General features: G+C 37.5%; 3 protein-coding genes across 9 annotated transcripts; 2 read left to right on the plus strand and 1 right to left on the minus strand.

The window, feature by feature from the left end:
• Nucleotides 1-809: 809 nt before the first annotated feature.
• Nucleotides 810-12,605, minus strand: LOC125241370 (retinol dehydrogenase 13-like). 4 transcript variants are annotated; one of them, XM_048149820.1, is made up of 6 exons: nucleotides 12,506-12,605; nucleotides 10,876-11,003; nucleotides 6,017-6,379; nucleotides 3,409-3,530; nucleotides 2,396-2,616; nucleotides 810-1,503 (listed from the first exon to the last, which is right to left on the minus strand). In XM_048149820.1, the coding sequence occupies exons 2-6, from the start codon at nucleotides 10,991-10,993 to the stop codon at nucleotides 1,362-1,364; spliced, it is 966 nt and encodes a 321-aa protein (XP_048005777.1). In that variant the 5' UTR covers nucleotides 10,994-11,003; nucleotides 12,506-12,605; the 3' UTR covers nucleotides 810-1,361. The 4 variants fall into 4 exon arrangements, with proteins under 4 accessions (XP_048005777.1, XP_048005775.1, XP_048005778.1 ...); XM_048149818.1 differs by lacking the exon at nucleotides 12,506-12,605 and having other exon boundaries at nucleotides 10,876-11,400; XM_048149821.1 differs by lacking the exon at nucleotides 12,506-12,605 and having other exon boundaries at nucleotides 2,396-2,613; nucleotides 10,876-11,398.
• On the plus strand, nucleotides 11,572-14,562 carry LOC125241371 (retinol dehydrogenase 13-like). Of its 3 annotated transcripts, none has more exons than XM_048149825.1 (6): nucleotides 11,572-11,834; nucleotides 12,088-12,233; nucleotides 12,560-12,922; nucleotides 13,248-13,369; nucleotides 13,451-13,668; nucleotides 13,925-14,562. In XM_048149825.1, the coding sequence occupies exons 2-6, from the start codon at nucleotides 12,116-12,118 to the stop codon at nucleotides 14,064-14,066; spliced, it is 963 nt and encodes a 320-aa protein (XP_048005782.1). In that variant the 5' UTR covers nucleotides 11,572-11,834; nucleotides 12,088-12,115; the 3' UTR covers nucleotides 14,067-14,562. The 3 variants fall into 3 exon arrangements, with proteins under 3 accessions (XP_048005782.1, XP_048005781.1, XP_048005780.1); XM_048149824.1 differs by lacking the exon at nucleotides 11,572-11,834 and adding an exon at nucleotides 11,838-11,956 and having other exon boundaries at nucleotides 13,925-14,561; XM_048149823.1 differs by lacking the exon at nucleotides 11,572-11,834 and adding an exon at nucleotides 11,844-11,952 and having other exon boundaries at nucleotides 13,925-14,561.
• A 445-nt stretch (nucleotides 14,563-15,007) lies between these two features.
• LOC125241586 (lysosomal acid phosphatase-like) lies at nucleotides 15,008-21,519 on the plus strand. Of its 2 annotated transcripts, XM_048150134.1 has the most exons (6): nucleotides 15,008-15,455; nucleotides 16,858-16,953; nucleotides 17,045-17,284; nucleotides 18,032-18,332; nucleotides 18,649-18,866; nucleotides 19,483-21,516. In XM_048150134.1, exons 1-6 carry the CDS (start codon nucleotides 15,252-15,254, stop codon nucleotides 19,633-19,635), a joined length of 1,212 nt encoding a protein of 403 aa, XP_048006091.1. In that variant the 5' UTR covers nucleotides 15,008-15,251; the 3' UTR covers nucleotides 19,636-21,516. The 2 variants fall into 2 exon arrangements, with proteins under 2 accessions (XP_048006091.1, XP_048006092.1); XM_048150135.1 differs by lacking the exon at nucleotides 16,858-16,953 and having other exon boundaries at nucleotides 19,483-21,519.
• The last annotated feature ends 3,973 nt before the right edge of the window (nucleotides 21,520-25,492 follow it).

Consider the following 25,492-nt stretch of genomic DNA (forward strand, 5'->3'; position numbering starts at 1 on the left):
GATGTTCGGACAATATCCTGCGTCAATATCCAATACATCAATCATTATTAATTAAGTATTATAAAATGCCGAATATCACTACCTCCTCCCGGGTAGGTGTTACCTACAGATGTATGTGCAATAGTAAATAAAATATTGATTGAAACGAAAAATGACATTTCATTCACTAATGAAAACCTGACCTTGCAGGAAGAAATCTTAAACAAAAATGATATCTAACTGCCAATTCAATATCTTTACTCAATAGATATAATCCGGTAAGCTTCATGAATTGCATGATCATTCTATTCTTTCTCTTTAAAGTATGGTCACCCGAGCATCAAAACGTTTGATGATACTGTATGTAAATTTTTCAGTAGGTACTAATTGCCTTTGTCTGAAAGCAAAGAGAGGGTGGGGAGAATATTTTATAAGACACACTAATAAAAATGAGAGATTTATTTAAAATGTTTGCAGAATATTATATTCTCATTTAAAAGTAGGTAGTAATAATAATAGTTATTTGTTTTACAAGGGGGCAAAGTAGTTGTTTAACCGCACGTGCCAATATTGATACCCGAGCGAGCGAAAGATTCCTATATTGAACCGCGAGCACAGCGAGTGGTTCAAAAAGTGGAATCTTAAGCGTTGCGAGGGTTTCAAGGCACGAAGGTTAAACAAACTTTGCCACCGAGTGAAACACAAAGTTTTTCACCACACCAATACGAACAAAATACTGTCTATAAAACATGAAACTAAATCAAATCCATCAATCTATTCAATATGTATGATTCAAAATCATCATTTATAGGTAAATTCTACCAACCAGCATAAGACATCAAGTTAAAATTTGTATGAGATTACTTTGCACTCTTGTGGATAAAATGCAATTTTGCTATCCGTTTTCGAATAGCAAAATTGATCTTTAACAGTTGGTGTGGTGAAAAGTATATACCTATTACACCATACTGCCTTATATTATAAAATATTACAAATATTATAGTAATAGCAGAGCAGAATCACTCTGCTATTACTATAATATTTGTCGTGTATAACAGTGCCTACATACCTACATACTCGAATAATAATTGTATTATTTTATAATATATCAGGTACAATAAAGTACATACTCGTAGGTATGAGAAACACCAACTGTCGCAAACGCGGGCAACGGATTTTACCTATTTACAAAGGCATACTTACTACATATTTCCATTATGTCGATCGCGTGGAATAGGGTAAAGTAGGGAACGCTGGCTTAAGATGTATGTAATTGCTAGACCAATATGTGTAATAGCTTGAGCCACTGTATCCAACTGTTTTCTACCGAACCACTGTCCCCTCATTCACTCTAAATCCATTCATGTTCTTTTATTTTATGTCTATAGGTGAGTAACGTCAGTTGCCAAGTCGCTAAACAAGGTATCTTGACTTATCTTTAGAGATGTTAAGGTCACATTCCAAAGTTCTTCAGCGTTAGCGTAGTTTTGGCTATATTTTGACGAAGCCTTTACCGCACAGTCGCTAAAAAAGGAAACAAAAGATAATTCGATTAACATCACAACATCATGTTATGTACCTAGGTAATAGCGCAAGAACCGTAAACGAGGTCAAAGCACCTAATTAGTAAACTTCTTTAGTCACCATCAAAAATAATAACAAGTACCTAAACGTAAATTCAACAAGTCTTGAATGTCTTTGTTTTCTTACTTCAATAACCTTGTTAAGTATTTACACATAAATGTGTGTTTCTTTTACAGATTCTTGAGGCCCTTGTCTGTTGGTTGTTATTATATCCAATTATTGAGGTGTATGTACTACGTAGTACATATACCAGTATACCTCAATGTATCCAATATTAGCCAAGAACTTAATCTGTTGCTACCTTCGCACATGTCGAAAATAAATCGTAAAGAAACAGAACTTATCCCTGAACTTTAGTTTACCTTCGATCACTTTTCTGTTCAACTCTTATTAACGAGTAAGGTGAGCGCGAAACGAGTTTGGCTCCCTCGCTCGCAAAATTGCTTCCTGTATAAAGTTGCAACTTCATATTATATTATTACTTTATATTTATATTATTTGCTATTTGAATAGTTGTATATTATGTATTTATTCATATATATTGCATGTTAGTGTAAGTTATAATTTATTATTACCTAGAATCCATTTCCTGCGCCGTTTGTACTGTATGCCTACCATCTCCAATTCTCCCTCAATTGCTCAAAGGTTAACTGGAAGAGACCCCTTAAAGGGATAAGTTCGCCTTTGTACTTGTAATAAGCTCTTTTTCCTGTGTGTTGTATTATTTTCTGGTAAAATAACAGATGTGGTAAAATAAAGTGTTTTACTACTACTACTACTGCTACTTCAAAACATGAGGCTGATCTGAGAAGAAGAAAACTAAAATATGAACCTGTAATAAAGTCCGGACTGATCAGCGCACTTTTCATCCAGTGCGCAGTATATGGAGGTCTGCGCCCCGCAGCGAGGCGACTTGGAGAACCAGGACAGTATGTTGTCGAAGATCCATGTCGTGCCAGGGAAGTAGGTGTCGCTGAAGTGCCGGCCGATCTCGGTGCTGATGACGCCGGGGTGCAGGCTGTATGTGCTCACGTTCGCTATGTTGTAATCCTGCTATGAAAAAGTAAGTGTTGTGTGTAGGTAGGTTACTAGTGTACAACTGTAGACGTTTGTTACCAAAATTCGCCGTTCGAAATTGTGTTAAACGAATTAAAGTATGAATTCTGAGATCAACTTTTCGCTTTAGCCGTAATCTGTTAAACAGAGGCCTTTGTTTCTATTATTCCCGGCGGCTAGCTCCCGTTTCCACAGCACGTGCTAAAGTCTCAGTGTAGTTAAAAAGCAACTATCATGATAGCAATAAGGTTCAAATTTATTAAACAGTTTGCAGTATGCAGATAACTTTTTTTGAAGATGACAAAACGTGTTATCTCCGAAAGGTCTTTTTATGGATTTGAACCTTATTACTATCATGATACTCGTAGTTGCTTTTTAACTACACTGAGACTATAGCGCGTGCCGTTTAAACGGGAGCTAGCCGCCGTGAATAATAGAAACAAATGCCTTTGTTTAACAGATTACGGCTAAAGCGAAAAGTTCATCTCAGAAAATTCACACTATACTATTTTTGAAATGCAACCGGTAAAGTCGTTTACACAGTAGAATTTAAATGCCATGTAGTGTGAATAGTATCAAGCGGGACAAGCGGCTTACCTAGAGGCATAAGAGCCTTCTACGTATTTACGTAAGTACCTACTTTCCAGTGCTACTTACTGTACAAAGTTATGGACATGGGATATTCTGAATACGTATTGCATGGCCTTTGGGTGGTGGTGGCCATAGGGTTATTAGTATTATTACAGGTTGGGTTGTTCTCAGGTTCGGCGATGGGAGTTAGTAAATTACCCGTAATTTTTGAGAAAGGGCTCGAGCAAACAATACATTTGCGACTTTGCTGCGACAATAGGCCGTTAGAGGATCATATTTTGTAGTTTCATAGTTCATATCACCGAAATCCAACTCTGCACCTGAAACATACCAGTAAGTATAATTGTACCCGCGGCATAAAGGTAAGTTAGAGATGTATGATCATCACTGCGATGCAATCCTAACAAGTATGTCGTACTTAAAGATGATATTTACCTAAATGTCTCAAACGTTGTTAATTATAATGAATAATATTTTTCAGTACAGATGGTGTTTTTTTTACGCACTAGTGCGAGAAGTGGTTCATTATATGCCAGGTCGAAACTTCGGAGGCTCATCTGTACTGAAAACGTCGTACGATACACGTGCGAAAAGGAAATTCGTAACTCGTTTAGATTTAAAACACTCCCTTCGGTCGTGTTTTAATTTATCGCCACTCGTTTCGAACTTCCTTTTTAGGGTTCCGTAGTCAACTAGGAACCCTTATAGTTTCGCCATGTCTGTCTGTCCGTCCGTCCGTCCGTCCGTCCGTCCGTCCGTCCGTCCGCGGATAATCTCAGTAACCGTTAGCACTAGACAGCTGAAATTTGGTACCAATATGTATATCAATCACGCCAACAAAGTGCAAAAATAAAAAATGGAAATAAATGTTTTATTGGGGTACCCCCCCTACATGTACAGTGGGGGCTGAATTTTTTTTTTATTCCAACCCCAACGTGTGATATATTGTTGGATAGGTATTTAATAATTTTTAAGAAAAAAAAAACCGTCGCCTTTCGGGTTCTGGTGAAAGCTACTTGCGAATGTTGGATTATGTAGAAATATGTAAGTATTTTTTAAAACTGCTTTTAATGCTTTAATTATTAGATGGAAACACAAATGAATATACGTATAACGTTAAGGTTTGAGGAGTTTCCTCAATTCCTCATGAATCCGATTATATTATAAGAAATCGAAGCTTGACAAACTTTGACTTCAAAACATATGCTTAACAAACATAACTAAATAAATGTCACTGTTCTGAACTTAAATGCATGCTTTTCTTACAAAAATACCAAAGTCACTATGAGTGTGCCGTTCAGGTTTGAGGAGTTTGGTTCTGGCCATCATCAGCAGTTCCACTGCACCAAATGTCACTGTTCTGGACGAAAGTGCATGCTGTTCTTATAAAAATACCAAAGTCACTATAAGTATGCCGTTCAGATTTGAGGAGTTCGGTTCTGACCATCATCAGAAATTCCACTGCACCAAATGTCACTGTTCTGGATGAAAGTGCATGCTGTTCTTATAAAAATGGCAAAGTCACTATAAGCGTGCCGTTCAGATTTGAGGAGTTTGGTTCTGGCCATCATCAGCAGTTCCACTGCACCAAATGTCACTGTTCTGAACGAAAGTGCATGATGTTCTTATAAAAATACCAAAGTCACTATAAGCGTGCCGTTCAGATTTGAGGAGTTTGGTTCTGGCCATCATCAGCAGTTCCACTGCACCAAATGTCACTGTTCTGGACGAAAGTGCATGCTGTTCTTATAAAAATACCAAAGTCACTATAAGTATGCCGTTCAGATTTGAGGAGTTTGGTTCTGGCCATCATCAGCAGTTCCACTGCACCAAATGTCACTGTTCTGGACGAAAGTGCATGCTGTTCTTATAAAAATACCAAAGTCACTATAAGCGTGCCGTTCAGATTTGAGGAGTTCGGTTCTGACCATCATCAGAAATTCCACTGCACCAAATGTCACTGTTCTGTACGAAAGTGCATGCTGTTCGTATAAAAATACCCAAGTCACTATAAGCGTGCCGTTCAGATTTGAAGAGTTCCGTTCTGGCCATCATCAGCAGTTCCACTGCACCAAATGTCACTGTTCCGTACCTAAATGCATGCTGTTCCTTTATTAACACAAAAATCACCATATGTATGCCTTTCAGATTTGAGGAGTTCCCTCGATTTCTCCAGGATCCCATCATCAGAACTGGGTTCTGAGAAAAATGGGACCAATCTGTATGTATATACATTCAATCAAAAAAAAAATTTTCAAAATCGGTCCAGGAACGACGGAGATATCGAGGAACAAACATAAAAAATAAAAAAACATACAGACGACTTGATAACCGTCCTTCTTGAGATATGAGGCGACGGTTAAAAATGAATAAGGGTTTACTAAGATCGTTTTTTGATAATATTAATATTTTCGGAAATAATCGCTCCTAAAGGAAAAAAAAGTGCGTCCCCCCTCTAACTTTTAAACCATATGTTTAAAAAATATGAAAAAAATCACAAAAGTAGAACTTTATAAAGACTTTCTAGGAAAATTGTTTTGAACTTGATAGGTTCAGTAGTTTTTGAGAAAAATACGGAAAACTACGGAACCCTACACTGAGCGTGGCCCGACATGCTCTTGGCCGGTTTTTTTACGCACTTGTATCGTTATGTACTATTTTAACAAAAATTTACTTAACAAGTCTAGGTATAGGTATCGTATCCAATAGATAGGTACCTGCTGCCTATGTATACTTAAGTAGAACGGTTGTCTAATTTGAAGTATAACGGTTAAATAAATAAGTATATGAACAATGCGATCCTTACGTTCGTGTACAATTGACGACACGAACACGACCCTGGCGTGAGTGCAGCTAGCAAGCTTCGGCAACAACAGGAGCGTGAGCAGAGCGTGTCCAAAGTGGTTCGTGGCCATGTGCATTTCGAACCCGTCTTCCGAGATGCCCCGCGGCGCCATCATGACTCCAGCATTGTTCACTAGGATCTCAACCTTGCCTTCCTCGGCTAACACCAGGGATGCGAACTCGCGCACGGAGTTCAGGCTGGAGGTATCCAGTTTTCGAACTATCAGACTACCTTTTCCTTCAGTACTTTCATGTAATGTCTCAATTTCGGATTTGGCCACATTTGCTTTATTAGTATCGCGACATGCCATAATGACACGGCAGCCTGCGAATTAAAGTTAGTCTAGTGCATAAGTAAATAAAATTAGGTATGTAGGTATATGTTATTAATGTTAAATACTTACAACGAGCATTCAATCTAGATTTCAATTAAGATAAGCTACGTTTTGTTCTGATTATTATAAATGATTATTTTGTTATGATTAACAATATATATGTATTAAGTACCTATCAGTATATAATCATTTGAGATAGTAAGATAGGAAATGCTGTTTTACGGTAGATATAAATCGAAGAAATTTTATTTTAAGTAGTACCTATTAAATTAATCGATACTTTTATATCTGCTGGGAGTCCAATTCGACTTGTTTGTATGGCAGCTCGTGACATAGCAGCAGTTTTAAAGATGGTACACGTATATTAAATCTTGACTATTAGGTATCCATTAAAATATTGAGATATATACAACCAAATACAACTATTATATTCTTGTCCGTGTGATCGATATAAATACGTAGGTACTATAAAATAGTTATTTGTTATACAAGGGTGCAAAGTTGTATTTTAACGACGAGTGGAATTGAAAAACGAGCAAGTGAAAGGATTCTATAGTTGAACCACGAGCGAAGCGAGTGGTTCGAAAATAGAATCCTGAACTTGGCGAGTTTTCCAACACGAGAAGTAAAATACATTTTCTCAAACATGCAATGAAATATTGTCTTTACGTTCCTTAAAATGGGCTGGGAAGTATCGCTTTTTGGGCGCAACAACTCGAGAGGACTGTAAAGGGATTTCATATTATTTTTCAGGCCTAGGCCTGCAAAGTAACTTTTTTTATAAAATATTGTCCTTTAGAGCATTTTTTTTATTTCATTGTATGTTTGAGAAAAGCACTATACATGCCTCGGCGTGAAAACGGATTCCCGGCCTCGTATCCCTATCCGGCCTCGCTCGCACGCTCGCTCGGCCGTATATACCCGCTTGGCCGGAAATCCTCCTTTCCCGGCCTCTGATGTAATGTACTATTGCTCCCGTGTATAACACAAAACTTTTCCCCTCACTATAGCGAGGAAAGTACAACGCAAAAAACGCATTTATCACTGCTTCCAGTATTTCCACAGGTGGAAAAACATCTTCATCACTAGATAACCCACTTTTATCAATTTAAAAAAAATTAAAATTTGCCTATATTCAAGGTCAAATTACTTTATCCACTAGTGGATAAAATGCGTTTTTACCCGCTGGTATTAAAGGACAAAACACTTGTTTCCGAGCTATTAGTGAGGGGAAAATAAATGTATACACATTCTAGTCGCCCCGTATTCCCGTTATATGTAAGTACTTAATATGTAGCTAAGGTCCTAATTTATTAGTTGCAGATATTTTAACACATGATACTTTACATTAAAATAATTAACTTTAAATATAAATTAAGAAATCTTTTCATGTAACTTTTTTAACTAACAAAAATTGTTTTTGATTTCGGACGGTTTTCCTAACAGTATAGACAGCAGTTTCCGTCTGGTTTCTAGAGTTTGAAGACCAACCATTCCTGTTACGAATAGAGATGGATACATAATTATATGGGTAATATCCGTACAGTCGTTTGTAAATGTGCCTACAGAACTTCCTCTGCACTCTTTCTAGCATAGTGTTTTGTTCTTATTAGAAAGAATGCATTAAAATAAGCATCTTTTATAAATTAAAGTTTTTTTAAAACCTACTAATTTAGGAGTTAGAGTGGTGCAAAGTTGCAAAATTTTCCCGTAACATTACTAAGGCGCCAGAGACAGAAAGCGATATCGACGGAGCCCCGCTTATTACAGAAACTGCACAGAATAGGAGCCTTCGGCCGTTTGAAGATACCTAACGAACCTAACTTATACCTATATAAAAGTCGTCATTTTGTATCCTAGACCGTTTGCGAGACACGCGTTAATTTTATTAAAGTGCTAGTGCCATTTACTAATCTTAGAACCCTAATATCTCAGTAAATATTAATGGAGAAGAAAAAGTTTATATAACAAACCCATGATGACTTTTGTGTCAAAGTGACAGTCAGCAATGTCAGATTCCACATTGTTCATTAATTTTGGAATCAGCACCCTCTGAAAGCCATTTTACGACACCCGTGACGACTTTTGTGTCAAAGTGACAGTCAGCAATGTCAGATTCCAAATTGGTTATTAATTTTGGAATCAGCACCCCCTAAAACCTATTTTACGACACACATGACGACTTTTGTGTCAAAGTGACAGTCAGCAATGTCAGATTCCACATTGTTCATTAATTTTGGAATCAGCACCCCTAAAACCTATTTTACGACACCCATGACGACTTTTGTGTCAAAGTGACAGTCAGCAATGTCAGATTCCACATTGTTCATTAATTTTGGAATCAGCACTCCCTAAAACCTATTTTACGACACCCATGACGACTTTTGTGTCAAAGTGACAGTCAGCAATGTCAGATTCCACATTGGTCATTCATTTTGGAATCAGCACCCCCTAAAACCTCTTTTACGATACCCATGACGACTTTTGTGTCAAAGTGACAGTCAGCAATGTCAGATTCCAAATTGGTCATTAATTTTGGAATCAGCACCCCCTAAAACCTATTTTACGACACCCATGACGACTTTTGTGTCAAAGTGACAGTCAGCAATGTCAGATTCCACATTGTTCATTAATTTTGGAATCAGCACTCCCTAAAACCTATTTTACGACACCCATGACGACTTTTGTGTCAAAGTGACAGTCAGCAATGTGAGATTCCACATTGGTCATTCATTTTGGAATCAGCACCCCCTAAAACCTATTTTACGATACCCATGACGACTTTTGTGTCAAAGTGACAGTCAGCAATGTCAGATTCCAAATTGGTCATTAATTTTGGAATCAGCACCCCCTAAAACCTATTTTACGACACCCATGACGACTTTTGTGTCAAAGTGACAGTCAGCAATGTCAGATTCCACATTGTTCATTAATTTTGGAATCAGCACTCCCTAAAACCTATTTTACGACACCCATGACGACTTTTGTGTCAAAGTGACAGTCAGCAATGTCAGATTCCACATTGGTCATTCATTTTGGAATCAGCACCCCCTAAAACCTATTTTACGACACCCATGACGACTTTTGTGTCAAAGTGACAGTCAGCAATGTCAGATTCCAAATTGGTGATGACTTTTGTGTCAAAGTGACAGTCAGCAATCTGAGGTACTACATATTTGTAATCTGAAAGTAATCAAGTCAATAATTTCAGTTATTTTGAATCGACTATGATTCCGAATTATTGGTAATAGTAATTATTGTATAGATGATTAGTGATTCCTTTATATGTAATGGTAATTTACCGTTTCAAGCTAGGAACATACTACGCGGACGTCCGTCGTAAAACGACCGCGACCGCGACCTATCAGTGTGCACGGAACAAAACATCCAGAGAGCCAGATTTCGATCGGACGTCCGTGCGCTCAAGGCCACGTCCGCGTCCGTCGACCGATAGTTTGCACGGTTATGTGTAATGTCATTGTCCAGATTCCCGTCCGCGGTCGATTCACGACGGACGTCCGCGTAGTGTGTTCCTAGCTTTACTTGATTACATTACAAGTAATCTGACACCCAGTAGTGGATTACAAAGTAAAATCAAGTAATCGTGTAATCCGGAATCGATTACGATTTGCCCATCTCTGCGGCGCTGCTGCAAGTTTTGAGACAGAAGTATATGCTAGAAAGAGATGCAGATATTTGCCACTCACTCTTACCTATAGTTGCGTCTCAAAACTTGCAGCAATAACTTGCTGGTCTAAACTCAGCTTAACGAGAACAACACACGGGCGCGCCATCTGTCCCAGCTGTGGTGCTTTACTCAGGCCACACGCTATAACCATACCGAGCGCATCGATCAGCCGCTTAGTTCCAACGCGCGCCAATAGATGGCGCAAAAACTATATTGCGAAACGGGACAATGACGTCATCTTTTTCGTGCATGCTGCCCGTAGTAACGAGTTATTAGACGTTATCACGTCAAAAAATTAATTATAATTTCGTCTAAAAAAAAAAATCATCATGTGCATTATCACATGTCACAATAACACTGTCTGTCATGTCAACAATTGTTTGTTGTAAATGTCGTAAAGGTTCGGCGGGAAAACTGCATATGTCATTGAAGTGGCCAGTTACAGTTAAGTGGTACGTAAAAGAGGTATTAGAATCTGTTCAATGAGTTTTCATTTAATAATTACATAAACAGGGTGTTTTTACGTAGCAAATTTGTTTTTCCGTTTTCTCCATAAAAACATTGTAAAAGCTATAATGTTTCACGGTTTAATATACTCCAGAGACCGAGTACTATCAGCTGTAAAAATATCTACATCTAATAAATTAGGACCTTATATATACTTATTATAAGTATCAGAACAAATTATATGTCTCAAAATCAATACGGAAATGCACACCAACACCACAAACGCTATGCATCCCTTTTGCATTAAAAGTTTTTTTTAAGCGAATAGATTTTTAGGTACTTATGACCTACCTCTCAAATATAAATCCAGGGCCGTTTCTCTGCCGATGCCCGTGTTGCTGCCCGTTACGATGGCTGTCATTCCTTCCAGCCTCCTGCCACTCTTGCACCAGCCGCTTAAGTAATCCATAATTGGTCAGCTTTAAATAAAATATTATATTTTTCGATAAATTTTCTACTGCCCTTTTCGGGTGGTCGCTATTTAATAATTTAGGTATCTAAGGATTTGGTAACGTTTTAAACATCGAATTGATAGACGTATTGATCCAGCAACCGCTAATTTAATAAACGCTGTTCGCAACAGCGCGGGTGAAACTGGCTGACTATTTTAGATACGTCGAGTACGGATGTGTATGTACATAAGTGTAATATGAAAAAACCGGTTTCCTTACAAAACTGGTACTATAGGATATCAGTGGTATATGCATAGGTATGATGGTTAAGCTCAAACGAGATAAATGAGGCCTTTGGGTTTAGTGCGTGTTTTAATTAAAGATATCTGCTATTGAACATTTTAGTTATTTGTTCGAAGTATGATCGCCAAACTTTAAAATGTAGTTATATTTTAATTATTTATTATAGATATAACACTACTAATGCATACCGAAGATATCTTCAATAGACTCATTTAGTATTCATGTATGTTTTAAATGTTTTCAATATATTTTTAATGATTTTATCACGGATAATAAATTTTGAAAGTTCGCGGTGGGTATCCAGGTATCCAGATACGTTCAAATACTTACTTAAAATTGTCGAATGCCTTTACCGCTCGTGTGAATAAGATTTATCGATTCCTCTTCAAAAAGAAAAACAATAACCGTATTTTTTGAAAAAAAAAAAACGATAATCCGAGTTTGTATGTTTCCAAACATACTGTTCCTTGGGGCTCCTGAATCCGGCTTTAATCCGGCTTCCATCCACATCCGGTCCGGATCCCTTTCATGATTTGACATTGACAGTTAGAAAAGGTACGTTAACATACATGACATCAACTTTTTGTGTACCGTTAGTTTTGTGCGATAACTTTTACATTACTGCTACGTGTTTGTTCTCGTGTAACCGAACTTCTTACTGTTTATAAACACCGTAGGTAAAAAGTTAAATTTATCTACACGAATATCTAATAAAATCTGGTAGAAGAATATTATATATTCGTCTGTACAAAAGAATTACTTTCTTTTAATTATATTGTTGTGTTATATTTTTGCTTTTTTGTTACAGTTCACTTATCCTAGCTAAATAAAATAAAATGCCATTCTTTAGTGGACGCTGCTTGAGCACGGCCAAGTTGGTCGGCAAGACTGCTGTGATTACGGGATGTAGTTCCGGAATAGGCAAAGAGACTGCTTTAGATTTTTATAAAAGAGGTTTGTTACTACTATTTTCCTTTTGCAAATCGACCGTGTTTGCTAAGGTATTTCAAAGTTCGGCGCGAGCATTGTTAGTATTGTTAGCTTGTTAGGAAAATGTTTGTGGTGTGTTCCAAAGCTATCTGATGAAAATGACCAGTATCCTCTTAACAATTTTGCTAAAGTGAGCCAATTGGCTATACATTACATAATATATTTACTATGATCACTAGGGAAGAATCTTATGGCTCTAAAATATTTCTAACATTTTGTCTAGTGTTGGGACTTACTTCCATTCCGTTACAGACCATGCTAGTAAATGTAATAAATGTTTCTTATTCCAGGAGCAAAAGTAATAATGGCCTGCCGAGATTTAGAAAAAGCAGCACTTGTCAAGTCTGAAATAGAGGAAAAATGCAAGCATGTTACAGAGGCAGGCAAGCTGGTACTTGTAAAATGTGATCTAGCTTCTTTGAAGTCCATCCGAGAATGTGCCAAGACAATATTAGACACTGAACAACAGATTAAAATCCTAGTGAATAATGCCGGAGTCATGATGTGCCCTAAGAGTTATACAGAAGATGGGTTTGAAATGCAGTTTGGTACAAACCATTTGGCACACTTTTTGTTAACTATGCTTCTTTTGCCCCGCATGAGAAGCAGCACTCCAGCAAGGATTGTGACTGTCTCCTCCGCAGCCCATACCAGTAAGTGTAGCCAAAAAGGCACTATACTTTTGTATTGTATTGTATACATATTTCGGTCTATTTTTGCTGTAATAGGCTACTTTCCTGATAGTCGAAACAGCTTTTTTTAAAGAACTGTTAAAATAATTTGGTAATGTGGTGAACAAGTAGTGTGATGTTATGGTCAACTGATTTGCTGTATATATTTCTATGCAATTTATTAAATAGAAATTGGGTTAGAAAATAATTACTAGCCATGTCTCTTATAATTATCTGATGCTTTATTTCATGCATGGTGTATTTTATATTAAACACAGGAATTGTTACAATGTATGTTTTTTTTTAGGATATGACATCAACTTTGATGACTTAAATTATAAAAAGAGGTCCTACAGCCCTGCAGAAGCTTATTCTCAAAGCAAGCTTGCAAATGTTTTGTTCTCTAAGGAGCTGGCTTCTAAATTGAAGGTATATCAATAGTTTTTGGTTAAATGTTAATGCATGTTTATTCTGTGGTTGAGGTTTAATTTAACCATGATTATTTTGCAGGAACATAACATTGATGGTATACATACATACAGTTTGCATCCAGGAGTAATAAAAACTGAGTTAGGTAGACATTTGGATGACAGCTTATTTCGTGGAGCCCGGAGACTCATCGGCGTAGTATTTATGCCATTCCTTAAGTCTCCCGAACTTGGTGCACAAACAACCATATATTGCTCAGTTGATGAAAAATGTGCTGATGAGACTGGTTTATATTATAGGTATAGTTGAGTTGAGTTAATAGTTAGCTTAAAAATTATATTAATATATTAATTATATTATATCTTAACTAATTAAAAATATTAATATTTTTAATTAGTTAAGATGATATATTTACACTTAAGTTTTTAATGAGCTGATAAATCTTAACATATCTATAACAACAACATAACTGGTTTTACATATTTTGCTACTTGGTAATTTAAATCTACATTTGAATACAAGTATATGATGTTAATTTATACATTATCATTCCAGTGACTGTGTTGTTAAAACACCGGCTAGAAAGGCTCTAAACGACGAATATGCTAAGAAACTGTGGGAAGTTTCAATGGAGCTTGTTGGGCTGAAGAATTACAACCCATTTACAGCGGAGGACACTCCACCAAAGCAGAATTAGAGTGTCACTAGAAAAGATTAATATGGTGGTGGGTGCCTTTAGTTACTTTCCTTTTAAATATAACACACAATGAATTTGTTTAAAGGTTTATATTTCACTAACCATGCCACAGCAACCTGTCAATTGGCGAAGTTAAAATAATTACCTATCAGGTTAAATAAGCAAAGTAGGTGAGCTTCATTGTGATGGTACTTCATGGATACCTAAAACAGCCTACCTATTATAGATATCCAAAACACGATCAGCACCAATAAAAAAAGTTTTAATTACTATTGCTAACAATAGAAACTTTTTGAGTAGATAATTCTAATTGCGAGACTATTTTAAATACTCGGGTACATATTATATATTATGTATTCGTTCTAGGATTACTTTTAAGAATATAATTTAAGTAAAAGGCACAATTTTTGAAATATATACAAGTCTTCATTTATAAAATGTAAATAATGTCGTTTTTTCTATTGCAAAATATAATTATATTCATTCGATGTATATAATTATATTATAAAATAAATACATGTTCAATTTTTTTTACTTTAGAACAGTGACTTTAATTTCTAATACCTACCTATTCTCCATTATATTATACTGGACTTTACTTGAGGGACACTGAATCCGGTGAAATTTGAAATGAAATTTTGAATAATCCATTCACTTCAAATGTTTTCAATTTTTGTTTTGTTGTTTGTCATTTGTTGAGATTTATCTATAGGTCTGTGGTTGAGACCAAAGCCTAGCCTGTCTGTATTTCGAATTTGTTTCAAATATTTTGCTACTTTTTTTAAACGGCATTTGTGCCAGAGCAAAGAGTATATAAATTATTCCGAACGAACGCTCGTGCACGCTGTCAGTCTGGGTAATATCCGACTTCCGAACGCTCCCTATAGTTCAATATTCAATACTGACAGGTACAGTACAATCAGTATATGATCTGTCAAATTTACAAAGCAATGAGAAACCTGCCGAGAACAAGATAATTTATATGCTTTAAATGGAAGTGAAATAACTACCGCTTTACCACGATTGTTATTTAAAGAAACAGATACTGTTTTTTTGTCAATTTAAGTTCAATGACTAACAGATATTTCGATCGGAACACAATGTGTTAAAAAATTCATGGACATATTGATGTTTTTGAGGATATCGCTTTAGTGGTTTGCTAAGTGGGTTGTTATTGTTTACGTAATGGAGTACGACAATGACGAGAACACTTGGCGGCGGCCGTCCGCGCAGAAGGCGGAGCGGTCGAAGTGCAACCAGATCCCGAAGCGATCCACCACGGTGGCCGTGGTGGTGCTGGGGCTGGCCGTCATGAGCTGCCTGCTCGGCTACTGCGTGCTCAGCGAGACGCTGCCTTACGAGTCCAGGACCTTACGACTTGTCATCATTGTAAGACATTTTACCATTCCACCACAGAATATATAATAGTACAAGTGATTCCACTCTATTTGAAATATGATTACAAATAGATAATCTAGCTTTAACACTTTGGCAACCAGCCAAAATTTGGAACAATACCCCAGAAACCGACAGAACTCGCTAGTCAAGCAAACGACGTGCAACTCAATGCCGGACGCCGCGAACCCGCTAGTCGGGCACGCGGCGGACGCTCAGGGCTGTGCCAAGTTACTTTCGTATAAATACGTGGATAGAATTAAATCTGCTGTCTCATCGTTTAGGCTCCTCGTTTTATCAATCATCACAATGCATTCATTGGGGCAATATTAAATAAATAAAATCACACAAAGTCAAAGCACATCACAAACCAAATTCTAACTCCTATTGATACATACCTGTGTATGCAATTTAACGTAACCAACTAACAAGAATTTTTATTTTGTAATCGCATTAGGTAAAGCAAATAAAAATACAAAGTGAAGTAATAAAATATAATAATCAACTGTACCAACTTTTCGACCACATAAGTACATAATAATCAGAAGACTTACAAATTTTTCTGTTAGTGGCAGTGGCAGCCCTGAGGTAGCAAAGATGCAATGCTTGCTCGACTGTCGGGTTCTTTGGCGTCGCGTGTAGGTTTATAGAGCTTGCTCGACTACCGGGTATGCTGGCATCTGAGTAAAGTGTACGAAAACCCGAGTGTCGGGTATGCGGTGTCGAATGTGTTAAGATATCTTATTCACGAAATTTGATTTAAAGTGTGGGAATCATAATAGTAAGTATTTTATAAGGGCATTTCATAACCTGGGACCACTGATATGTTAAAGTAAATTGTTTGCTGTTGTTAATAACCATCAGATGTTGGAAAGCGTGAGCTCTTTGTTTTATAATATGACATAAGTCACGACAGATTACGAGATAAATAGCTCACCCTCTCTGACCTCTGCTGATAACACCGTTATAAATTTAGGGAACAGGCTAGTTTAAAAACCAATTTTGCCCTCTTATTTAAACATATTTATTTATTTAATCTTTATTGTACAAGAAAATAAAACTACACTAGGCAGACTTAATGCTATAAGGCATTCTTTACCAATTAACCTTTGTGCAATTGTAGATATGTGGTTAAAATTAATACTAAAATATTATATGTTGATATATCCTAGAATAATTATGGTCTTGTGCTAGCGCTGGGCTTTTGTCACATGTATGAGGGCCCAGTGCAGAAAATCATCATCTCAAAAATTATCAGCTACTTACAGCAATTACATTGCATGTAGAATAAAGAAGTTTATTCTGTACTGCTATTACTACTATATTATGTTTACACAATTTAATTAAATTTGTCATGTTATAATAATTGTTATGTTTGATAAATGTACATTTACAGTTTTTTCGCCACGGAGCTAGAACCCCAAATTCAAGTTATAAGACTGATCCTTTCAAAGCATACCAATGGCCAGAAGGCTTGGGAGGTCTTACCAATGTAAGCATTACATATTATGTACATTACTGAATCACAGTATGGTATTCAAATCTTATGTTTATGGCTATAATACATGCTAAATATTTTTCAGACTGGCAAACTTCAATTGTATGAGCTAGGAAAGAAATACCGGAGTTATTATGCCAATTTCATTGATGAAGAATACTACGAAAAAGATGTGCAAGTGAGAAGCAGTGACAAATCCAGGTGTCTTATGAGTGCTGCTACATTCCTGGCCGGCCTGTACCCTCCCACCGAGCGGCAGATATGGAACCCTGAGCTGATGTGGCAACCTATCCCCATTCACTCCTTACCAAGAGAGTTAGATAATGTAAGTTATTCCAATTCAGCCCCTCATAAGATCCAACCCAATTGTTCCATGTAGGGAACAAATCAAATTATTTATTAAATATTTTTTTGATTTTTAAGTAGTAACACTACTATATATAAATTATAAACTGAAATAGATACCATACACTAAAGAAAAAGCGATCAAGCGTACTTCGCCACCAGTGGGCTTGATCACTTTTTCTTTAGTGTATGGTATCTATTTCAGTTTCCAATTGTTCCAATTAAAAATTTGTATTGTAACCTTTTTTTTCTATGTACTAACAGCAACACTCTTAACTAACCATCGGTAGAATAAGTAGAATTTATGCCCTTGTAATAAGGATTACAAATGTACAGCTAACAGTGTTGCCGATGGCAGGCCTACGTCACTCGCTCGCTGTCGCACGTTAAGTACCTACACGCTAGCCGTTCATTCGAATGAACAAGTGGCCGAGGAGCGCCACGCGCCCGCCTGTGTAGTCGCATGGCACGTACCTACATACTATTCTTTTGAGTTTTACGTAGTAACTCATTAACATTACTAAAATAAAGCGTAGGTATTTTTCGTTTTGCGGGCAAGTGAAGGATATGTTACGTTAGTAAATTATTAATAATCTGTGCCGATGGTAGGTATGTCAAATCTTGAATAATTATAATTTGCACTTATACAAGTACGCCAGGACTTACGAAGTTGATTACTCTATTATCTTGTTAATGTTTAATGCTTCTTGATTTATTATTCTTTCAGATTGTTGCTAGTACTAAACCTTGTAAAGTATGGAAAGCTATGTATGAAGAATTACTCGAGAAATCTAATAAAGATGCAAAATACTCGAAACTTTTCGAATATTTGAGCAATCATACAGGCCAAGATATGCACAGTGTGTTGGAAGTTGATTTCCTGTACAGCACCTTTCAGTGTCAGCAAGAAGCCGGGCTGAAGATACCTGAGTGGACTAAAAACTACTTTCCTAATCAAATGAGGTCTGCATTCATGCAGAGTCTGGCCTTGCTTGCTCACAACCACACTTTACAGAGATTCAAAGTAGGTAAGCAACCACAATCATTAAGTCTAGTATAATCCTTGTTTTCATTTTAATAATGGTTGTAGCACCAGTGACTGATGAGATGACTCTTGGCATAATTTCTAAGGTACAGTAATTTGAAAAGTCACACAAAAAACGCCTTCAGGCCTGATATCTGATTATAAGTTAATTATTCATCAATTCTCTTGTAGATATGTAATTAATTTATATACTACTTAATAATGACATTGTTGTAAATATGCATTATGCTCTAAATGTATATATAGGTATTTAAGAGTAAGTGAAAAACAGTATATGATCCAGAATGTTGACGTTGAAGGTCCGCTGTTGAGTGAGGTGCGGGAGAACCTGGAGAAGTGGGCGCAGTACAGCGGCGAGGGTCCCGCGCCGCGCTCGCTGCTCGTGTACTCGGGCCACGACGTGAACGTGGTGGCGCTGTGGCGCGCGCTCAACTACACCGAGCTGCTGGAGCCCGAGTACGGCGCCAGTCTGCTCCTCGAACTGCACGAGGAGCTCGACCAGGGATTCTTTGTCAAGGTAACTTATCTGCTTGCTTTCACTAATCTATGTCAATGTATAATGTAATGCCTGACCAGGCGGCACACCTTGCGGTCTCGCGCGCGAGTTCATACTTCAAGTCGCGCGAGATGTATGACCCCGCGCGCGACAACGCAAGCCATGCTAGCCCGGCAGAAGTATATGACGATTGTTAAGAAGGCGTTGTTATTCTGGTGATGATCTCTTTTGACAGGAAATAAAGTTCAAATTTAAACGAGTATTTTTTGTTACTTTTGGCAGTCTTTGCCACGATTAAGGTCTCGGTAATATTCTAGTTCATTCGTATGTTTAATATCTTTCATTTATTAAACTTGCATCTTGTGATTTTTATAACACCATCCCATGCCCATGATGGAGTTTAGTTTAGGACAAAACAGAACATACTATAGGATTGCGTCGCAACCTGTTCTGACACATGGTTTTTTTTTACCTCAATACCGAATTACCTACCAACTTAGCTTATACTTTAACTGAAGGGGCGATTTGAATGAAAGGAAAAGATGACGACGATACGCACGACATTAAAGTATTTGTAGTCTGTATTAATAAGCAGAAAAACTATAAGAGAGCTGATTTGGTATTCTCACTCCACCAGGTGTTTTACCGGAATAATACGAAGATAGAAGTACCAATGGAGTTGAAACTGTCCTTCTGTGATGAGCCGTGCCGCTACAGCGACTTCTTGCAGTACATCGACACGCTGATCCCCAAGGACTGGGAGGTGGAGTGCCAGAACGCCGCGCACTGAACGACCCGTCTTCGAATGCCGTGCGAGTTGCTACTGGGTGAATATTCAACCAATTTTTCATAATTACTGTTTCGCAGCATGAATTGTTACAAGTGATGATACTCGGAAGTAACTTTTCATGTAAACCTAATGTACCGGTCCTGAGAAGATAACTATATTTTGATTCGGATGTCTACCATCTTTATTTTACTGAAACATGCGCGGATCCGGGGGGGGGGTCATGATCCCCTTTACCACGTGGACCCCCCCGGGCACGAAGCTGGATCCGCGCTTGTACTGAAAGGCTACACACGTGCCACGCCTTTCGGCAATTGATTATATGATATTTAGTACCTTTTGCGTACCGAATGACAAGTTTAGGGGTATTAGATATATCGATGTTACTAATGGTACCTACAGAATAGGTTACCTCTTGTTAATGATAATTGTTAATCTAAATCTCGAATGTCAAATTTTGGTGTTGCAAGAAATAATATCAGACTACACCATTTTTAGGGTTCCGTATTTGTGATAGATTTGCTCCATCCATGTCCTGAACGTCGTATCGGCACTTTTGGAAAATACAGAGTCTTTACGATAACGATTTGATTGTTTCCTCAATTTGTCGTTAAACTCTCATACAAAAATAAATGTATAATAATAAGTATTCCTGTATTACTTAATGAAATCTGAATGTTGGTATCTAACTGAGAAAATAAGTGCACTTCAGTGATTTTACGTGTACCTAACTCACTAGCCGACGGAATATAGAATTCTTGCCTCTAGGCGCTAGCGCTACCTCTAGGAATACCGACCCTACCTAAACACGACAGATGCCTTATGAATTGCCTATCGTGCCGGTCTACAAGTAAATGTTGCAAGGATTTTAATGCAGCATATGTGATAAGAGAGACTACTAAATAGCTAGGAAGACAAGTAGCCCTCAGAGCCGGTAATAGCTACCAACTACTTCAGCGTAGTGAAGATATTAATTTGATTACATTCTCGTTATGTAATGTACATATTGCAAAAGTGTACCAAACAAAAGTAGATTAAATACTACAAACACTACAAACAAATGTAAAATATTAACTTCAATTTCATACACTTACGATGGTAGCGGTTACCAGCCCTCAAGTAACTATATCTAAGCCAGTTTCCAATAAGAATAGGCTAAATTCAAACCAATAATAAAATGTACCGAAAAAAACTAAATTTTAAATGACAAAACTGAGAAGAAATACTTCTTACTAGCTATAATCTGGCTTGAAAAGATTCACCAGGAGGACCTAAATTAGTTTATTTGTACCCTATTTTGTTGCCAATGTGTTTCCAGTTCAGACTGTCTAGCTCCTTCCGAACATCCATTCCAAAATATTTTTTCCAAGCTCTTTTTGGGGTTCCGTATTTTCCTTTAATTTTTCTCAATCTCCACTTTTCGCATAAGTCATCTATGTTTCTAACAACTCTCCCCGCCTGCCTTAATATGCCCATTACCCTTGTCTTAGGCCCAACAATGCTCGTTGGGCGGACGTGCATCCCATAATGTGGGTTTAGTTTGGGTACTAAATTCATATGTTTGATCTTCATACATTTCACGGTTTCTTTGGCATAGTGAGCTGAAGCGGAATCAAGTCAGAACATAGTAACTCATGCCCAAATCAAGGATATCCTAAGGAATACGAGAAGAGTTATCAGATACATTGGTGACTTACGGATGAGGTAGAATCCTGCAGCAAAAAATGTGAAAAAATGTTTGGAAAAGTTATTTTGGCAGGGGTTCGCAAGAAGCTGTACATTGACCTGGAAATACAGTGGCGACAAAAAAGTGTAAAAGTAAGCTAATTTAGGTCCTCCAGGCAGGCAATCATGGTCGCATGATAAACGATAAAACGTCAGGCCGTCCCTATCTCACTTACAAATAGTGCGAAAAGGATGGCCTGACGTTTTATCGTTTATCACGCGACCATGAATTGCCTTGCCTGCCTGGTAATTTTTTTCAAGCCAGCATTTTCATTTTTTTTAGAGCCAACTAACAATTTAATCTTGATTTTTTCATTTGAAATTTACAGTTTATTTTCGGTACACCCTTCACAGTGACATGTTAAGTCAGAAAAATACATGTTAAGAGTGACCTACGGGCTACGGGCCGCAGCTCAAACCAACAATGGCGCTTACCCTGCTCGCAATCCGATATATTATATACATGTTAAGAGTGACCTACGGGCTACGGGCCGCAGCTCAAACCAACAATGGCGCTTACCCTGCTCGCAATCCGATATATTATATACATGTTAAGAGTGACCTACGGGCTACGGGCCGCAGCTCAAACCAACAATGGCGCTTACCCTGCTCGCAATCCGATATATTATATACATGTTAAGAGTGACCTACGGGCTACGGGCCGCAGCTCAAACCAACAATGGCGCTTACCCTGCTCGCAATCCGATATATTATATACATGTTAAGAGTGACCTACGGGCTACGGGCCGCAGCTCAAACCAACAATGGCGCTTACCCTGCTCGCAATCCGATATATTATATACATGTTAAGAGTGACCTACGGGCTACGGGCCGCAGCTCAAACCAACAATGGCGCTTACCCTGCTCGCAATCCGATATATTATATACATGTTAAGAGTGACCTACGGGCTACGGGCCGCAGCTCAAACCAACAATGGCGCTTACCCTGCTCGCAATCCGATATATTATATACATGTTAAGAGTGACCTACGGGCTACGGGCCGCAGCTCAAACCAACAATGGCGCTTACCCTGCTCGCAATCCGATATATTATATACATGTTAAGAGTGACCTACGGGCTACGGGCCGCAGCTCAAACCAACAATGGCGCTTACCCTGCTCGCAATCCGATATATTATATACATGTTAAGAGTGACCTACGGGCTACGGGCCGCAGCTCAAACCAACAATGGCGCTTACCCTGCTCGCAATCCGATATATTATACTATGTCATTCTGTATTGTTTTATAACTACGTGTTTTAAAATTGAATACAAAACTGTGTTTATCTTCATGGTCGTTATTTTGTGTCAGTAACTCGTGAATAACGTTGTTGACTGCACATAAAAAACGATATGTAACGTCTAATATAATACATATTTGTATAGTATACACGTATGTATTTATGTAGTTGTTTATTATTAATTACCCTTAGTGCGTTTTCACATTATCCGATCCGATTTCTAAGGCAAAAATCTAAGCTGGCGGCTTAAATGTATGGGATATCGGTCCTACTTCCGATATCGGATCGGATAATGTGAAAACCCAAGTACAAGTAAGACGCTACAGGAGCGAAAATGCTAAAATGGAAAGAAGCCAATTCAATTTGGGAATTTTAGTTAAATATACTGGTGTTATTAATTAGATTTATCGAAAAAAATCTGTTAAAATATATTGCGAAAAAATCTTTCAAATCGAGGTTCCGCTCTCGACTGTTTCCTCCTCCAAAACTTAATCAATCGTAACGAAATTTAAGAATCTGAATAACGATGAATTGACTAATAGTTACCAATTTTGAATACCACACCTTTGTTTGCGCCATAATCAATAAGGCCGTTTTTGGAAATTTTTGATGGGCTCTAGCGTCTTTCAAAATAAGAATATCAAAAAAATCAAAACGGTCCGACACAGATAAAAATAATAATAATCTGTGTTGAAGAAATCGTCGACAGCGTTTGTATGGAGAATTGGTCCCTCCTGTATCGTCTTAACAAGAGCGAAAATGGAGCTTTTCTTTTCAATTTGGGAATTTTAGTTAATATATAGGTACTTGTGTCACTGACTAGATTTATAGAAAAGAAAATGTGGGTTAAGGAGAACAGAACAAGTGAAAGATTTTGCGAAAAATCTTTTAAATCGATGTGCCGCTTGCCTCGGAGTATATAAAAACCAGGGAAGAAATAGTCGAGAGCGTATGTATTGATAATTGAATTGACCCTTCCTGTTGCGTTTTAAAAAAGGTCACGTATCCGGCCGGCGTATGCTTATCATTGTTTTCGATGGCGCTTTCCATTTAACAAATTTTATTTAAGACGATGCGATACAGGTCAATACTCCATACAAACGCTCTCGACTATTTCCTCCCTGGTTTTTGAAGATAGAACAATGATTTTTTCAACACAGATTATTATTATTTTTATCTGTGTCGGACCGTTTTGATTTTTTTGCTATTTTTATTTTAAAAGACGCTAGAGCCAATCAAAAATTTCTAAAAACGGCCTTTTTCAATATGGCTCAAAAAAAGGTGTAAACGGTCCGACACAGATTATTTCATTGTTATTCAGATTCTCAAAATTCGTTCCGTTTAAGTAACTTTTGTAGGAGGAAACAGTCGAGAGCGGAACCTCGATTTTAAAGATTTTTTCGCAATAAGTTTTAACTGAGTTGTTCTTAATGGACATTTTTTGATAAATAAAATAAATAAATCCATACTAATATTATAAATGCGAAAGTAACTCTGTCTGTCTGTCTGTCTGTCTGTCTGTCTGTCTGTCTGTCTGTCTGTCTGTCTGTCTGTCTGTCTGTCTGTTACGCTTTCCCGCTTAAACCACGCAACCGATTTTGATGAAATTTGGAACAGACAATCTTTAGACCCTGAGACAGAACATAGGCTACTTTTTATTTCGAAAAAAAGGGATGAAGGGGTTGAAAAAGAGGTTGAAAGTTTGTATGGGATTTCTTAATTTTACATGATAAAACCATGAAACTTTATATTTTAGCACTTGATAAGAAATCATATAACATATATTTAAAGTCACATACAGGTCGAACGCGATTAATTAACATTATTTTTACCTTTAAAATAAACATGGTGGGAAATAAACATTAACTAAAAGCGGGTAGATTATATTTATTTGTCTACCCCGAACATTTATATAAATTAATATCGGGTAGTTTTGTGTTGTTTTCATCTCCGGTGACATTTTGCTGGGACGTCAGTCTTCCGCGACCACGGCCAGTGCAACCTGGCCGAAACGTTGGGAAAAAAGGTGAAAATAATGTTAATTAATCGCGTTCGACCTGTATGTGACTTTAAATATGTGTACAAAGCGCGAGAACTTAAAGTGTTATATCATTAAACATCTTGATAAGGGATAGGGATAGGGATAGCGATAGGGATAGCGATAGGGAAAGCGATAGGGATAGCGATAGGGATAGCGATAGGGATAGCGATAGGGATAGCGATAGGGATAGCGATAGCGATAGCGATGGCGATAGCGATGGCGTTAGCGATAGCGATACGGATACGGATACGGATACGGATACGGATATGGATACGGATACGGATAATATGGGTATCGTTAGAGGGATACGGATAATCGGTCGGCGGTCTCTTACAATCAATGTGCTCTAAGACGATCGTTGTTTGCTTGCTTGAAGATTACGTTTGCGATAAGTATAAGCAAAATGTAAAAAATTGTAAGGGATAATAGAAAAAAGTACTTTTTACCCACCAATCATAGTGTCGAAATACGGGCTATGTGGGATGTTTATAAAGGTTTCCCCAGCGTATATAGAATTACCTACGCTGTGGTCGATGTGTAATATTTCTACAATCATTGCAAGCAAAAGTATTATGTGCAATCGAAATAATCGCAGATAAATATACCTACAGAGAAACCTACGGTCCCTACGGATCCAAATGAAAATATTAATGAATACTTTTATTATGCGGGCGAAGCCGCGGGTAAAAGCTAGTAAATAATAAATATTGAGGGACACCTTACACAAATCAACCTAGCCCCAAACTAAGCATAGCTTGTATTATGGGTGCTAGGCGACGATATACATACTTATATAGAGAAATACATACTTAAGGTGAAATACCCCATAATGGACGGTGATGCCATTATGGA

Source organism: Leguminivora glycinivorella, chromosome Z, assembly GCF_023078275.1.
Source record: "Leguminivora glycinivorella isolate SPB_JAAS2020 chromosome Z, LegGlyc_1.1, whole genome shotgun sequence".
In the NCBI taxonomy this organism is placed as follows: Eukaryota; Metazoa; Arthropoda; class Insecta; order Lepidoptera; family Tortricidae; genus Leguminivora; species Leguminivora glycinivorella.

Coding starts and splice junctions, on each gene's coding strand:
- LOC125241370 (XM_048149820.1), bottom strand. CDS start 10,993: ATGGATTACTTAAGCGGCTGGTGCAAGAGTGGCAGGAGGCTGGAAGGA. Junction 6,380..10,875: donor CCTGGATTTATATTTGAGAG/GTAGGTCATAAG, acceptor TTTAATTCGCAG/GCTGCCGTGTCATTATGGCA. Junction 2,617..3,408: donor CCCTTTCTCAAAAATTACGG/GTAATTTACTAA, acceptor ACTTTTTCATAG/CAGGATTACAACATAGCGAA.
- LOC125241371 (XM_048149825.1), top strand. CDS start 12,116: ATGCCATTCTTTAGTGGACGCTGCTTGAGCACGGCCAAGTTGGTCGGC. Junction 12,234..12,559: donor TTTAGATTTTTATAAAAGAG/GTTTGTTACTAC, acceptor TTCTTATTCCAG/GAGCAAAAGTAATAATGGCC. Junction 12,923..13,247: donor CTCCTCCGCAGCCCATACCA/GTAAGTGTAGCC, acceptor GTTTTTTTTTAG/GATATGACATCAACTTTGAT.
- LOC125241586 (XM_048150134.1), top strand. CDS start 15,252: ATGGAGTACGACAATGACGAGAACACTTGGCGGCGGCCGTCCGCGCAG. Junction 15,456..16,857: donor CCTTACGACTTGTCATCATT/GTAAGACATTTT, acceptor GTACATTTACAG/TTTTTTCGCCACGGAGCTAG. Junction 18,867..19,482: donor ACCAGGGATTCTTTGTCAAG/GTAACTTATCTG, acceptor TCACTCCACCAG/GTGTTTTACCGGAATAATAC.